The sequence below is a fragment of the Ctenopharyngodon idella genome, chromosome 14 (genome assembly GCF_019924925.1).
Source record: "Ctenopharyngodon idella isolate HZGC_01 chromosome 14, HZGC01, whole genome shotgun sequence".
NCBI lineage: Eukaryota > Metazoa > Chordata > Actinopteri > Cypriniformes > Xenocyprididae > Ctenopharyngodon > Ctenopharyngodon idella.
In genome coordinates, this window is record NC_067233.1 from 7,830,563 (window position 1) to 7,846,246 (window position 15,684).

Below are 15,684 nucleotides of genomic sequence, written 5' to 3' on the forward strand. Positions count from 1 at the left end.
ATGGAGAGCAGTCTAATTGCAGACTGGTAATTGTGCCTTTCTCTCAGCACAGGCTCTGTATCGAAACACCATATACAGATGAAGAAGGAAAAAGGGAGGAAGATAGAGAAGAGAATTAGTTGTTTACTCATTTGAAATAGACGCTTTTCCTTTTCTGCTGCTTTTAGAAAGCTCTTTGGTGTGCAACCAAGTACAGACATTTGCATCTGCGGGACCTTATGGGTTCCAGTAGCGATATGTAGTTCAGATGTGATCCATGTAATCCTACAGTGGCAGATCAAAGCTGACGTGGTGAGTCTTTGTAGGCACGTATGGTACTAAGTGTTTGTGTCAATACACATCTTTGAATCAGCGACTATTTTGAAAGCGTGATAACAGAAGGCTGTGTGCGTGCGTGCGTGTATGTGTGTGCATGTGAGAAAGGTAGCGAGGGGGAGTGAAAGATTGAAAGAGAAAGAGGAGAGAGCCTTGGCTCGCCTGCACATATTTCATTGTCAAAACTCAAAGCAAGCTGCATTCATTAGCTGTGGAATAACAAGAGGATTCTTATTGAGTAATGAGTTTTTCCTTGTCCTAATTAACCAAGCATGAGTGGTATATTTTTAGTAGAAAACTGTTCAAATGCTCTCCATTTCAACCAAAAATAGATGAGGACTCATCTCCACAACCCAGTTTTAAGTGCAAGGAATTTATCTTTTGATTTTAATTAAAGGTGCATGGCTTTCTCTCGCTCTCTCTTTTTTTTTTCTTGCAGAGCAAGAAGTGGATGACCTGGATAGAGTTTCAAGAAGGCAGAGAGACGGGGGCTGCTCTGAACTTAAGTCATCGGTCTTCCTTCATTTCTCATGTCATGAAACTCATTTTTTATACTGTCACTGCAAAATTCAGAATTGAAGAACCAGCTCACTTTCAATTCATGAGTGTATCTATCTATCTATGTAAACCTTCAAACTTTAATGCTTTTTACACTTTCCTCAAAACTTTCAAATCAAGTTCAAAGTTTGCTATGATCAACTTTGCTTTTTAGTTAAAATGAGTTATTAGTTATTATTTAAAAAGCAATTCTGCATCCTGTTCAATTCAGATTTAAGAATTTCAATTCTTAATAGTGACAGCCCTGACTATAAAGTGAACTTTAAAAGTGTATTTCTCTACTTGGTTTTTGTGTGTTTATTTCAACAATAATTAAAATAAGAATTACCAACCACTGTAAAATGAGCCTCCAAAAATAGAAATGTTAGCTGGCATCTTTTTTGCACAAAGCCAAGCTTTGATTTCTAAGGCTGAGCCAGAGTCTGGGAAAAGAACAGTTCTAACTCTGATAGGAAACAGGCTGGCGTAACTTTATCAGGACCCCATTTGGGCTGGTGAAAAATGATCTGGGAGCGTCTTGTGTAATAGTGCATCGTAAGTCTAAACTTGAGTCTTGATATAAATGTACTGCATCCCTCTTAAATAGAAGTAAACTGTTTATTCCAGTTTTGACGGACATGTATGATAAATTAAAGAATAACGATCTGACCTTTCAACAAATTTATAATATTGTTAATCTATCCTCCCCCTTATGTCTAATTTTACAACAAGGCTTACACACAGCTGTGTGTGTGTGAGCAGAAAGCTCAGCCCTGTCGCACTAATGCTAGATCCAGAGGTCTGCAGCCTTGCCAAGACAAGAACGATGCCAAAGTAAAGCTCTCACAGTCAGCGGGCAGAGCTTGGAAGGGAAGATTCAAGAGCTTGATTGTGTAATAGTAAAGGAGGGAGTGTGGTGTATTGCATGTGTGTGTGTTTCTCACCTGCACATGATCTCATGCGTCAGCAGCACCCGACACATCTCTGGGTTTTTGTCTTGCCCTTCATAGATAATTGCCTGATGGACAAGAGAAGGTGGAAAAATGTGGTTAGAGAAAATTGACAAACAACATTTTTTCCTTGAGCGTGCATACATTTCCATGACTAACTCTCAGAGTGTATAAATCCTATCATGAAAGGAATAGGATATCTGGTTGTATCGTTTCACTGAAACAAAAACATTATGACATCACATTATTACACCACACTGCAGCGCTTAATGTGACCCTTCTTCCATCTGGCAGAGGCTGCCGTTGAAAGATCTCATGCAGCCTGGGAATGATCAGGTCGGTTTTAGTATCTTTGTTTCAGAATGTTCTGTTCATTTAGTCCTGTGTTTCTCCCTCTACACACTGGGCTCTGAATTTCATTGATGTCATTTTGTTTCAGCTAATCAATCAATCAACAATGTCTAGCACGCTGTGGGAAGGCTTGAACAGAGCCTTCGTGTGTGGGGTGGTCTGTCTCTGGCTGAGCCAGGCTTAAAGTGGGCAATTTAATGCCCACTTACCTGCTGCAATAGAAAATGATCCTTAACCACCTCTCTAAGAGCCTAAACTCGGCACATCACGTTCGGTTATGTGAGAGCCATTGGTGTTTGGTGTCAATGACATCAAACATGGAGACATCCAAAGTTTGAATATGAAAATCTTTGAATCAATGAATAACTTAATTTTCTGTTAATCAAAAAAAAAAAAAAAAAAATATATATATATATATATATATATATATATTGCTTAAGTCAAATGGATTACTTCTATGGTACTTTTTGGAGCTAATCTGTCTCAGAACTGAATTGAGAATGTCTTTTAAATTCCAATTCAAATACTAAATCTGAATGAAATTTGAACTGAAATAGAAAACAGGACACAGAATTGTGATTCAAAATTGAATGTAAGAACATTCATGTAACTGTTATTTAACTAAAAAAAGTAAAGTTTGTCAAGACAAACTCTGAACTTGTTTGAAATATTTGAAAAAAAAAAAAAAAAAAAAAAAAGCCCCTAGATAGAACAACTTCTTGTGGGTTGTGGCCAATTCAATTCCGACTCACTCCCATGAATTGATTCTTCAATTTTGAATTTTGCACAATTCTGCATTGTTTTCTCTTGGCAACATTCAGCTTCATCATTTGTTGCTCTTTGGTCTAATTAAAAGCAGACGTGGGGAATCAAAAGAACTATGTGTGTAGTGTTTGTTGGACTGTGCAGATTACTGTCCTATTATGTCATAGAGGACCACCCTTGCCACAGTGCCCACCCTCCACAGGCATCTGAGGCTCACAGATTGACTAACCATACAACAATGCAAAACATTATTGTTTAGCAAAGCACTCTTATTACTACATGAGAAAAGACATTTGCGAAGTGAAAAGAGATAAAAGAGGGCGATCCGATAAACTGCATAATTACAGGTCCCTCTGAATAAGCGTTGTACTCCAGCTAGTGTGAAATAGCCCTCTCGGAAAGATGTGTGCGCGTGAGCTTCTATAAGCCTGCATCTGTGAGACTCTGTGCATGTGTATGCATTCACGCATGTATTTGTGCATTAGCATGTGTGTGTTTATGTGTGCGGCAAGCAGTTGGGCTGCCAGACTGGAGCATAGCGAGCCATCTGGCCCAGCTAACACTTCATCCAAAAACCTCAGCTTTGTTTCCATCCTCCAATTCCACACAAGATGTCCCCCACAGCCGTGAATCAGTGACTCTACTCAAAACATACACACACTGCAGCCTATTAACAGGCTGCTCTCTGTCACACACGCACACACAAACACACACTTAAACCCGTTTGCCATGAATCACTCTCTCTTTCTCTCTGAACACACATATACATGCCACTCATGGCAACTGAAGACACAGAAAAACAGCTGATGGTTCTAATGAGGAACTGTTTCCCTCACAAGTGCACAATGCTTTTTCAATTACATGAAACACTTGTTTGAAAACAAGTTTTATAAGTATCAGATCCAGAAAAGAAAGTTCATTCATATTAGATTAATGCTGGTACATTACTATAATATTAAAGGTTAAAATTAGCAACTGATTTGAATACAATTGCATAATGCCGTTTTTATAATAACGTTATATCTTTTTAATAAGAGTAAAAATATGAATATGTAATATAGTAAATATATTTTTTGAAAAAAGCTAGCTTATTTCTAGCTGATTATCGAGTTTATGGTTATTGAATGGCTTTCCTGAGGTAAATATATAGTTAAGTTTTATTGACGTCTTTCCGCGGTTGAAACGTTGACTGAGCGATTACATGAGACATGCTACATTTCAGTAAGTTGTACTGTTTCTTTCAACATACCTTCTGATGTTTATTTGTGTTTATTTCGTGCTACAACTAGCAGTAAAGAGGAAGAGATGATAGGTTCACGTACTGTTTGAACTGAGGCGCTATTGCGATCTGTCAAGACACATTAAAAAGCGCCAAAACCACATTCATTGTTTGAATTTCGTAGTAAATTTGACAGAATTTAAAAGCTGAGACTTTGTTTCATATCAAAAGTAACCTGCTCTGTCTTGTCTGTCGGCGTGTTGTGTCCTCGTGCTCTGCGATGTATTTTTCACTGCATGAAAAAAAAAATGGACATGTGGCGTGAGAACAGTGTCAACTGCGTGAGTCTGGATGCGTGAGAGTTGGCAGCCGTGCATATGACAGAATTATTATTATTATTTTAGTTACTTAAACTTTCCCAAACTCTACTGGTTCGGCTTTGTTTACACTCCGAAGCGCTGTGTCTTCTTCTATTAGATTTCATCCGGGAGGGCTGCATTACAGTATTGCGCCCCTCTGGTCAAACGGCGTTATTGCAGGCCTTTAAAATAGAGCAAAATCATATGACACCAAAAGACTATCCAGCAGCAAAAATATTTATCGACAATTTTTTGTTGTCGATAATGCCAAATAATCGTTTCAGCCCTATGTATTATATATTTTTTTATTTCCTGTCATTGCTGTGGCTAGAGGACATAGGTGATCAAGGACATTTGTTTGTTAGATTTCACATTGCGGAAATAAGGGTCAAGGTCCTCTAAAAGCGAGCAAGCATGCATCACTGTCTAAGCCTAGAGCCTCGACCCCGCAGGCTTTCTGAGAGGAAGAGGGAGGCAGAGAGAGCAGTTCAGGCCACACAAAGACGTCCTCTACACCACCACACATTCATTTCATATATAAGACTGGCTATTTATCACACAAAGCCCCTGCAAACAAACTCGGAATAACTCCATGCAGAGAACAGTACATAAGTGCCTGGAAAAAGTCTGAAAACAGTTTGTCAATTTCTCCTCAGAGGCAAACACAACAATGGTCGTGCATACTCCTCTGGATTCCAGCTAGTGCAGTATGAAGCGTCATCGGGTGTGTTTTTCTGTAGCTCCTGACGTCACACCTATCGTGCAAGAGCAAAAAAAAAAAAAAAAACCTAGCAACTACAGATTTTGTCTATGTTGAGTTAAGACTGAACTTTCTTACACTAGGGGTTTGGGGTATACAAAATGTATTTTTAGGACTTTAAAACATAAATGTAAATTTGCTGTGGAGTGATATCTATTGTAAAAACATATTATATCTATACAAATATATAGCTATACAAGTGAAGTTGTTTTTTAATTAAAAAAATAAAGTTGAAATTTAATTGAAAGTTGTTCCTTCAGGTTTACATCTAACACTAATCTAATGGTATGTAAAAAAAAATAGAATTTACTATAAAGTGTAATTTAAGTATTTTAATAAAATGCTTAAAACAAAGTAAATATTTTCAGATCATTCAGTACAGTAAATAATTAATTTTTACAAGCAATATGTTGCCTTCATATCATGCTTCTTCTCAGTAAAAATGGGCCTTTATACATATAAATATATTTGGAAAATATTATATATTAAGGGTCCTTGGCAACAAAAATTTGATAACTCCTGTCTTAGACTATCAGTTTTCAGTTTCATTGTTGGTGTAGTTACTGCATTTTGCCTTTGTAGGGCAGGCTTCCTATGTTACCCAATATCCTCACTTTTCATTACCAAGTTGCAACAAAAAAGTGTTTAAGGTCTTTGAATGCTTTTTCTTTGCTACACATTTCACACAAGCACACACACACACATTTTCAATGTAGATGAGCAGACTTAATCACTGGGATATTTAGACCCTCAAAGCTTGTGTGTGTAAATATTTGCAAATGAGTAGCATTAAGCCTTTATGTGGCCTGGCACAGAGCAGCCATTCACGTCCTATCTGACATCATCAGAACCTCCAAACAGCTACTGATTACAGGAAATATCTAATATAGGAGATTTGTGTCACTTTGTTGCATGTCGTACACTTTGGGGAAGTGTTACTGGCATGTAAACACACCCTATTCCGCAATTAACAGGAAAAATATGCACACAATCTGCACCGAAGCAAAAGAACAGCCGAGACCTCCCTCTCTACCGTGCAAATTTATTTAGGAATCTGCCCGAAGCTTAGCTCTAAAAAACACACACAGCAACAGGCGAGCTACAGCTCGGAGTTACCCACCGGTTCCAGCCCAGCACTTTTCTGAACAAAGCTCTCCTTAAGGAGGGCCACGGAGCGCATGAAACATGCATGGCACGGTGCGCCGAGGTGTGTGTGAAGCTTTCATTAAGCCCTGATGCTGCTTTTAATGCATATTTTATATTGCACAAACTGCTCCTCAAATCTCGTTTGAGAGCCGCCAGTGCCGCCTTGAACTGACAGCCGCATCTGAGGCATGTAAACAATGCACTGTAAATACATGAAAACACATTTCCCTCTTTGTTACCATCACGCTAGCGTGTCAGCGCAGTGTGTGTGCGCATTAAGCCCGCGTATGTGATTCGCTTTTGTTCTGCGCTTCAGCTGTTGAGGGAAACAGTTGGATGGAAGGATAAAGAGCGAGAGAGAGAGTCTTTTACTGCATTGTCTTCATCAGATCTGTCACGAGCTCATGCGTTGATCACAGATACGGCCTGTCAGCTTGACACCCGCTCCATCTCTCCTCGCCCGCTCCAACCATTCCCACAGGCAAACCGAGTGAGCGTATATAGGTTTATTGTGAGTGTGAGCGTAAGACGGGCACCGAATGTGTCAGTTTTTATGCACGTAGAGTGAACCATTTCTTTATTTTGAAGCAAACTTGATTCTTGCCGCTCTAGCTTGGATTGTTTGATTGTCTCTAATAGCTGTGTGTATGTACAGAAGCTCTCAGTAGCTAACTGTGTGGTCAGGCGACTGGACTTCACCGCCTTGCTAAGTGCTAAAGAGAAGTGTGTGTTGAACAGCTCTATAAACCTGCTCATCAGCCCTCCCATCCGACACTGCCAAAGCCAGCACATGCTGAGTGGAGAGGCGCTCTGTAGCCTCTCTGTACAGAGTTATGGGGCTTTAATGGGAAATCTTAAACACATTGCGAGCACTCCTCAGCATATGTAGGCTGACTGCTCACCGCAGAGTGGTTTTGGACCAGGTTTTCCAAAAGGCATTTAAATACTAACACGCCGTCATAACCTAAGCCGTGTTTTAAGCTGACATGGATGAGGAAAAAAAAAATGCCGCAATAAAATGACAACAAGATGAGAAATCTGAAGAGGAGCCAGTCAAAAGGCCTTGCGCAAGTTTGTCTTTGACACGAAATTTGTTTTTACACAAAATTTCCCAGACAACAAAAGGTCCATTTTGTATTATCAATAATGTAGCCATGTATGAAACACAGCTCACTTTCAAACCAAGCAGCTTTTTATTGGTCAACACAGCAAATCTGCATGACCAACCCATTTCGAAATCTGCGTTAGTACTTTTCGCCCCACATGAAATTCCAGATCATGTGGAATCCTATTGAAATGACTAGACCTTCACACACCAAAATTTGCCAAACAACGGTAAACGTGACCATACCTTAAAGGGTTAGTTCACCCAAAAATTAAATTTCTGTCATTAATTACTCACCCTCATGTCGTTCCAAACCCGTAAGACCTTCGTTCATCTAATTTATCGATGTCTTTACTACCTTTCCGGGTCTCGAAATTTGTTATGACGCACAAAAAGTATTCTCGTCGCTTCATAACATTAAGGTTGAACCACTATAGTCACATGGACTATTTTAACAATGTCTTTACTACCTTTCTGAGCCTTAAAATTTGTTGTGTCGGTGCTGATAGCCTAGTGGTTAGTGCACCGACATATGATGCAAAATGCGTTCACGGCGACCCGAGTTCAATTCCTGTCTCGAGGTCCTTTGCTGATCCTGCCCCCCTCTCTCTGCCCAATGCTTTCCTGTCTGCTCTCTACTGTCCTCTCCAAAAAAAGGCACAAAAAGTCCATAAATATAACTTTAAAAAAAAAAATTATGACATTGCTATGAATAGGGAGGTCAGAAACCTCTCGGATTTCATCAAAAATATCTTAATCTGTGTTCCGAAGATGAGCGAAGGTCTTACGGGTTTGGAATGACATGAGGGTGAGTAAATAATAACAGAAATTTTATTTTTGGGTGAACTAACCCTTTAAAAGGTATTGGTATTGAAAGTATTTAAGGTATATTTAAGGTATTGAAGGTAACATTTCATAAAAGGATTTTGGGAAATGTTGCGAAAGAGTATTTTGTTGCTGAAAGACCCGAGTAGTAGGCCTACTTTAAAAGATAGTATTTACTAAGTTTTTTGGACATGATACCACAGTAATACCAAGTACAAGCAACTTATTTCACTGGGACAGTGCCCTTAAAGGAACAACTTTTTACCTTATCTACCCTTGAAAGGTGCAAACTAATACCTTAGAGTTTAATATGTAACCTTTTAAGGGTAAATAAGGTATGAGGTTATCCCTTTAAGGGTACTGCTGCAGTGACAAGCTATTGTACCCCTAAAGATACAATTTGCACATTTTTTTATGTAAATACCATGGTACCTTGGTATACCATCAGATAACTTTTTGTAAAGTACCCGTATATTCAGCCATCATGTTGACTAGGCTGCCAAACTCTCTTTCACACACACTATCTCTCTTTCTCGTTCACTCACTGGCACCTCATCATTAACAGGTATGGCAGGGCTGTTTGCCACAGAAATAGCCAATAAATCAGTCAGTAATATATGTGCACGTGGGAGACAACCCTGGGGAGATAAACGGCTTTTTATTGAGACACTCAGTGAAAGGCTGAGCCAGGGCCAGTCCCCCTGGCCACTGTATTTACCTCAGGGGTGTCAGAGAACAGTCTCTCTCCCTCAGCATAACGCTCCTGCCTTTCACCCACACACATAAATCTGTCCCGCTACACACCAGCCAAACCACTCAGTAGAGCGAGGGCAAAAACCAGCATCAGTAACAGCACCTAGCTTCCCGCACATAAACATTCATGTAAAGGAAATTATAAACCACAAACAAATCACACAATACAGAAATGGGAGCTGCAGAACTGTTTGCGCCAAATGTAACATCCAGGGATTTTGAGGAGTAGAAATTTATGCTTTTGGTCATGAAAAACAGTATGAGTGAAATTCAAATAAATATTAAACATTCGTACATTAATTTATCGTTATTTAAAAAACATAACACTATAAGAACACTAATTGTTTTATATCAAATTTTAGACCAAATTAAAATAATTGTCAGATAAGACATATATTTTAGTATTTATTTCTCCACTTCATTACAGCTTCTCAATAAGCACACATACAGCAACAGGGTGGAACAATAGGGTAATCAACCTGGCATGTTTAAATCACATGATGTACTAAGTGTTCGAAGCATTAGCAGGCTGTCTGTCACACGCCTGCTAATTACCTCATATCAATACACACTTCACCCTGCCAAGGGTCACACACATACACACATATTACATACAACTGTTATGAAAACAGCTTAAGGGAAAACACAACTCTTTTAGTTATTAATCAAATTAGCTTATAAGCTTTGCATATTTATTTGATTATATATTTATTCTTGTTTAACATTATGAAACTATGAACTAAAATGTATTGTCACGCTTCTTGACTAGCAGCTGTTAGCATTGTTGGACCTTTAAAACAACATTTATAGACAGAGATCATGAGAGAGGAAGCGAGGGGATGAGTGAGAGAGGGGGGAGAGGCTCTTTCTGTTTTAGGGTGAAAAGGAAGAGCGCCACATATGAGATTGTGAGGTCACTCTCGCTGCCCTGTGCGTTTTTCTCCAAGATTAAAGCTCACAACCTGCACAGTTAAAACGACAAACTATAAGAATCTTCATGCATGCCTGTTCATAATAAACATCTGCAAATTTGAATACACACAGATAAGTCTATAAGCGTTGCAAGAGAGTCACACACACACACATACACTCTCAAAAACTGGCTGTTGAAACATTGAAAGGCACCACTGGATAATCCCCTGTGACAGACAGTGAATACAACTGAAAGTCTCTTTCTTTCTTTCTCTCTCTAGCTATCAATCTCGCTGTCACACGTATGCACATAAATACATGCATACGCTCAGTCATCTTAAATGATGTCCCAGAGAGAGTATGTCATATTTAGACACTAACCGATCCTCGTGCCCCTGAGGCATGCTAGAGTGTAACCCCAAACTCACCAGGGTGCACGGCACACACGCACACGTTCACTCTCACTGCAAATCACACACAGGCTCACCAGCAGACCGTGGGGATTTGGAAATAATGTCTTACCTGTTTGGTCATGGAGTCAATCAGGCGTACATAAAAGTCCTGTTCTGTTCTGATGCCTGTGGAGAAGAGAAGATAACTCCTCTTTAACTCAGAACAATGCAGGTCACACACACACATGGATTAGAAATGAATCTGGCAGGTATATATTTACCATTCACAATGACATGGGGTTAATACAACATAGATGTTTCAAATGTCTAGACGAAACAACCCAACATAGTCTGCAGACAAAAATTTGGTTTTGGATCAAACAAACTGATAGACCCACATACACAAACTAAAATAAAAATTGCTTTTACAGAGGAAAAAAAAAAAAAACAAGAAAATGTGGTGCTAATAACAAACACAGAAAACACGATTTTCAACAAACTAAATGTATGTTCAAAATGTCTTATGGTACAGGTTTAGGAACATGAGGGATTGGCGCAACAAATTTACAAACGCCTGGTTGTAATTTGCCACATTAGTAGACAGAAAAGAGTGTACTTTCATTATGGCCAGGCCATTAGCTTCCATCAAAAATGAAGTGCACATTTCTGGAAAACGCGTAACCGGAAAAGTGCACTAATGGTGATCGTTTTATGTTTCAATAATTTTCATAGCCTAAAACGCAACGACTTTGCTGCGCATTTTAATATCTTTTGTTTGAACAATTATAGGCCTACGAATTATAGTATATTATTATTGTTGTTGTTATTATTATTATTATTTCAGGACATATAGTCATTTTTAATCAGTTTGATCTAGTTAGGCTACATAGTGAATTATTTATTTCTTGTCACCCCTCCTTCTCGCTGTTTTTTATTTTATTCAGATACTGAAGTAAATCCCTGATGTGTTTATGCAAAGTTCAATGAGTCTTGATGCCGTCTTACCGTTGCTGTAAAGAAGCTGCAATCTGTAATGGATCCCATTGTTTGTCTTTTCTCCGCTAGTTTCCTGCGAAAATAAATTTGATGGTTAGCAAGAAAAACCCATTTGACTATTTCTGAAGAGCACTGTGAGTTAGACCGGCTATTCCCCAGCAGACCAGGAGGCCAAAAAAAAAAAAACCCTGAACCGAAACAAAATCTGAACGGTGCATAGTCATTTTCAATGAGTAAACGAACAAGTTTAATAACAAATAGCGTACTTTAAAAAAAAATTACATTTTGTGTATTTTTACAATGTGATATTATCAATGATAATGTATTTTGAAAGGGAAAATTTATTCTGTGGCCTTAGGTTATCACTGTAACCTTTCTGCAAAATATACAGAAGTGTTCAAATGCATAAACTGAATGGAAAAAAAATAAAACCTCTTAAATTATTAGGGATGAATATGCTAAATAATAATAATAAAAGCGAGGTTTAAGAGCTGAAATTTATGATAGATCAGTAATTGAATGCAAGAATAAAAATTTCAACTTTACGCTAGCATCAGTGACATTTTCTCTATTAGCCAAGACTTTAAAAAATGATCAGAATTTACCAGACATTTTCATTCAAATTTGCAAAAACAATATGCAAAAGAGACCGTTTCACTTGCCTTTTCTTTTTCAACAAATCCAACAAAAGAAGTTCTTTCGATTTCCACGGGTTGTCCTTGTCTGTCGTATAACGCTAAAACGAAGTGGAAGAAGTTGGATTTGCGAAGATTTGAAGGAGGCTGCTTCTCAAAGTGTGCTCGAGCAAGACCCACTCCACTATGAACACAGAGAGAGACACAGAGTTATAGATTTATATAGGCCTATGTATATTTTTTATTAAATAAAAACAATAATTACACTCGCTGTGATTATTTAATAGGCATAATGCTTTTCTTTAAAATGGTTAAAAATGATTAAATGTTTTAGTTTACAAAATGTTTCGCAAAAGTCTTAAAATGTAACTTAAACCGTTTAAATAGCTTAAACAAACATTTAGCAATGATAGGCTCTTTAATAGCAATCATTAAGACTTTTTCTGAAGCAGTTATTAGGCCTATTGTTTTTTATAACAGCAAATATAGGACTTAACATATTGGATGTAATTGTGGTAAATCAAAAAGTAATTAATATAAATCTTATTGACTATAACATTCAGCCGTACTGTCTGGATCTTATTTCAAATTCAGTATTTGAAGCTCTAGAATCAATGCATAACTAGTTGTTTAAAAGCAAACGTTTTTGGCTATTTTAACTTAAGAAATAATAATGTTAGAAACAACAGTTTTAATGTGACTTGCAACTCAAGCATTCTATCTGTTGGTGTCCACAGCACGCCGGAGAGGATGCTACGAACTTATCGCAGCAATAAATCAATCTCTTTGTCACCTGGTTATTAATAAGCAGATATCGCGCACTGATTAGGATGATATACATGAGCGTTTTGTGTCGTCCCAGGATGATAAGCGCACAATATTCCGTCTGGTTGTTCCCGTAGCGCTGGAGACCGCCGCCGGCTTACCTCTGAGCGGCTGTGTTCGCATCCAACACTCCGGCACCCTGCATCCATGTCCGGACAGCGTTCATCCCGGCACCGATGGGCTCCTCTTTCATACTACTCCCGCTCCTTTGAATGCTGTCTTGAATCCCGAACATGAAAACAGACTCCTGTCACCGTCTCAGTCGATGCTTGCTTCTTTTGATCGCTCCGTTAAAAAAAGACAAGGAGAAGTGTATGGGTGAGCAGGTGTCACCGCGTTTGTCTCTATTAGCGCTTCCTCTCTGAAACACAAAATAGAGCGACGTGCCAAAAGAAACGCGAGATGTCAACATCCAGGTTTGGGAACACCGTGCAACAATACACAAACAAACAAACAAAAACTGTAAGATTACACTGGAGGTCCCTTTGGTCTAGCGTGAGCACAAAAAAAAAAAAAAAGAAGTCTAATGTCACTTTAAGAAACAATAGGATCAAGAACGGGCTTCGCTGAGGGTTAGATCAAATGTCATCATCCAGAGACTATTTTTTTCCTTTATTTTCTCCTTCTTTCCTTTCCTGTCTTTCTCCACAAAGAGTATTCTCTGATCAAATCACATGAATGAGCAATATGAAATCAACCAGGAGAGGTGGACCCTTGTGGAGACAGCTCCCTCGCTGTTCCCCTTGTTCAAACGGGAGTGATTTGTGTCCTTTCCCAAAGGAATCCGATTTGACTGTCTCTGGGAACTAAACACAAGCAAACTAACCCCAAAGGGAGGAGGAGGAGGAGGTGGAGGAGGTGGAGGGAGTGACTGAGCACACAGGGCCGCCCCCCAAACATAAGTAAAGCCGAACTACCATTAGCTGTCCACCCAACCACGAAGCCCGTCGCCTAATTAGATATCACAGCTTGCCCTGCCCACTTAGCGAGCAGCGTGTTTAGAGTGAAAACCAGAAAGAAGTTATGCGCGCCGCGCGTTAATGTCACGCGGGTAACTGCCAACCGGAGCGCGCGATTGAAGCCAAATTGATGCAGTTCACATGAACGCTGAATTATTTTACTGTTTGGTTATTTCAGAAACAGCACAGTAAGTTTGTTTAAATACTGGTTTAGGGATGAACTAGTGTGAGAATTGTTCAATATGTGAGGAAGTTTCTCTCAAGGGCTGGACTTTAGGCTAAAAGGAAATTCTCAAGGAAATTTCGGGGCGCAGTCTGTTGAGGTTTGTCTCGCGCGCTGTACAAATCCTTTTGGCGCCCCTGGCACATTTAAGCAGATGTCTAGCCTATCCTAAAGACTTTTTTGGAGATATGTAAATGTAATAAAGTGATAAATAATGGCACTGTTTGTTTTTATTGTTTATTTATACCGATAATGATCCTGACGCAAAGTGCTCAAGCCACCTACTGTTGCTATGGTTACCTGCTAGGCAAAGGCGATTTTCTGTTCGTGAGCGTGTTTACATCCAGGTAAAATAAATTATATGAACTCTTACTAACTTTTGTAATCTCACTTTTGTGGTTACTGAAACAACCGCAAGCAACCACAGTCACATATTAGAATATTGTTCTTTATTTAAAACACATCTGTCAAATAAAATTAATCACCAGAGATCACCTGTCATCGATTTTTTTTATTATTATTATTATTTTTTGTGATTAGTTTTTATTAAATGTAGCTGTATGAGAGACATTATCCCATGTGATATGCTTGACAAATAAAGGAAAAGAATAATTGGTGTAAGATTCAGTAAGTGCATTGTACTAAATGGGGAGTTTGTCGCTTTCATAATTTGAGAAGATCAATTGTAATCAAATAAAATAAATAATACAATTCTTGCTAACATGACAAAATTATTTTCTACAAAAAAAAATAATTTTGACGCGTGCAATGTATTTAAAAACGTCATTTCTTATAAATACGTCATATATATATATTATAATCCATAAAACATCTGTTCAGACAGTAGCCTATATCAAACAAACCGGATTGTAGCCTACAGACCCAAACAATTTAACAGCTGCTTAAATGTATAACAGTAAATGCTGGGAGCGCAAAATCATTTTACTAGAAGCACTTTGTATTTTTCACACAACGGCAGTTTTGTGTTATATTTAGAATGCAACTATAAAGCTTTATTATGTTCAAAAATGAGTGCGCATGCACGGGAAATGGATATTGTATAGTAGTATGGCTAAATTATATTTCCACAGAGGAAATATAACAGAGTTCGTCCAATCCAGTGCTGGTCAGGCAGAGGGGAATTCTGCTCCCATTGGGTCTCTGTATTTATATTCCCATATGCAGTTTAAAGTGGCAGAAACTCGGTGGAGACTGGTTGTTTTTTATGTGTCCAAATAAGAAACAGACCTGTTGTTATTTAGCCTATTAAACACATTCTATTCGCATTACTTAAAAACGTACTGTGAATATGTGTATGTGCGTGGAAAAATCAATGTAGGCTACAATCTTTTTTTTTTTTAGTTTTTTTAGTTTTTTTTTTTTTTTACATGATGTGCCCATATTTGTGATAATCTTGGTCAAATTAACTTTTATTTCATATAACTAATCCTATTGCTGACAGCGACAAATTCGATTTGATTTGTAAAACAGATGTCCACATAAATCACGATGTCGTTGATGAGTAGCCCATATAATTGAATTCAATAACCATAAAATAAATCATAATGTAAAACAAAGTTCTTGTCACGTGAAATAATTGTAACATGTCAACATTTTTTTTTTTTTTTTTTGAAAAAAGAAAAGCTTAACACTGTCA

At 38.2% G+C, this 15,684-nt stretch overlaps 1 protein-coding gene across 8 annotated transcripts in view; it reads right to left on the reverse strand.

Annotated features, from left to right (window-relative positions):
* The window catches only part of ebf1a (EBF transcription factor 1a), a 130,862-nt gene extending 117,190 nt beyond the window's left edge, over positions 1-13,672 (reverse strand). For 6 of the 8 annotated variants that reach the window (XM_051860182.1, XM_051860186.1, XM_051860185.1 and 3 more), the window contains exons 1-5: positions 12,947-13,671; positions 12,048-12,204; positions 11,395-11,458; positions 10,520-10,575; positions 1,797-1,870 (exon numbers count right to left, since the gene is read on the reverse strand). In XM_051860182.1, the coding sequence (XP_051716142.1) occupies positions 1,797-1,870; positions 10,520-10,575; positions 11,395-11,458; positions 12,048-12,204; positions 12,947-13,080 (485 nt within the window). In that variant the 5' untranslated portion in view covers positions 13,081-13,671. Of the gene's footprint in view, positions 1-1,796; positions 1,871-10,519; positions 10,576-11,394; positions 11,459-12,047; positions 12,205-12,946 lie in introns of all 8 variants that reach the window. The other 2 variants (XM_051860181.1, XM_051860188.1) reach the window with 2 other exon arrangements.
* Positions 13,673-15,684: the final 2,012 nt, after the last annotated feature.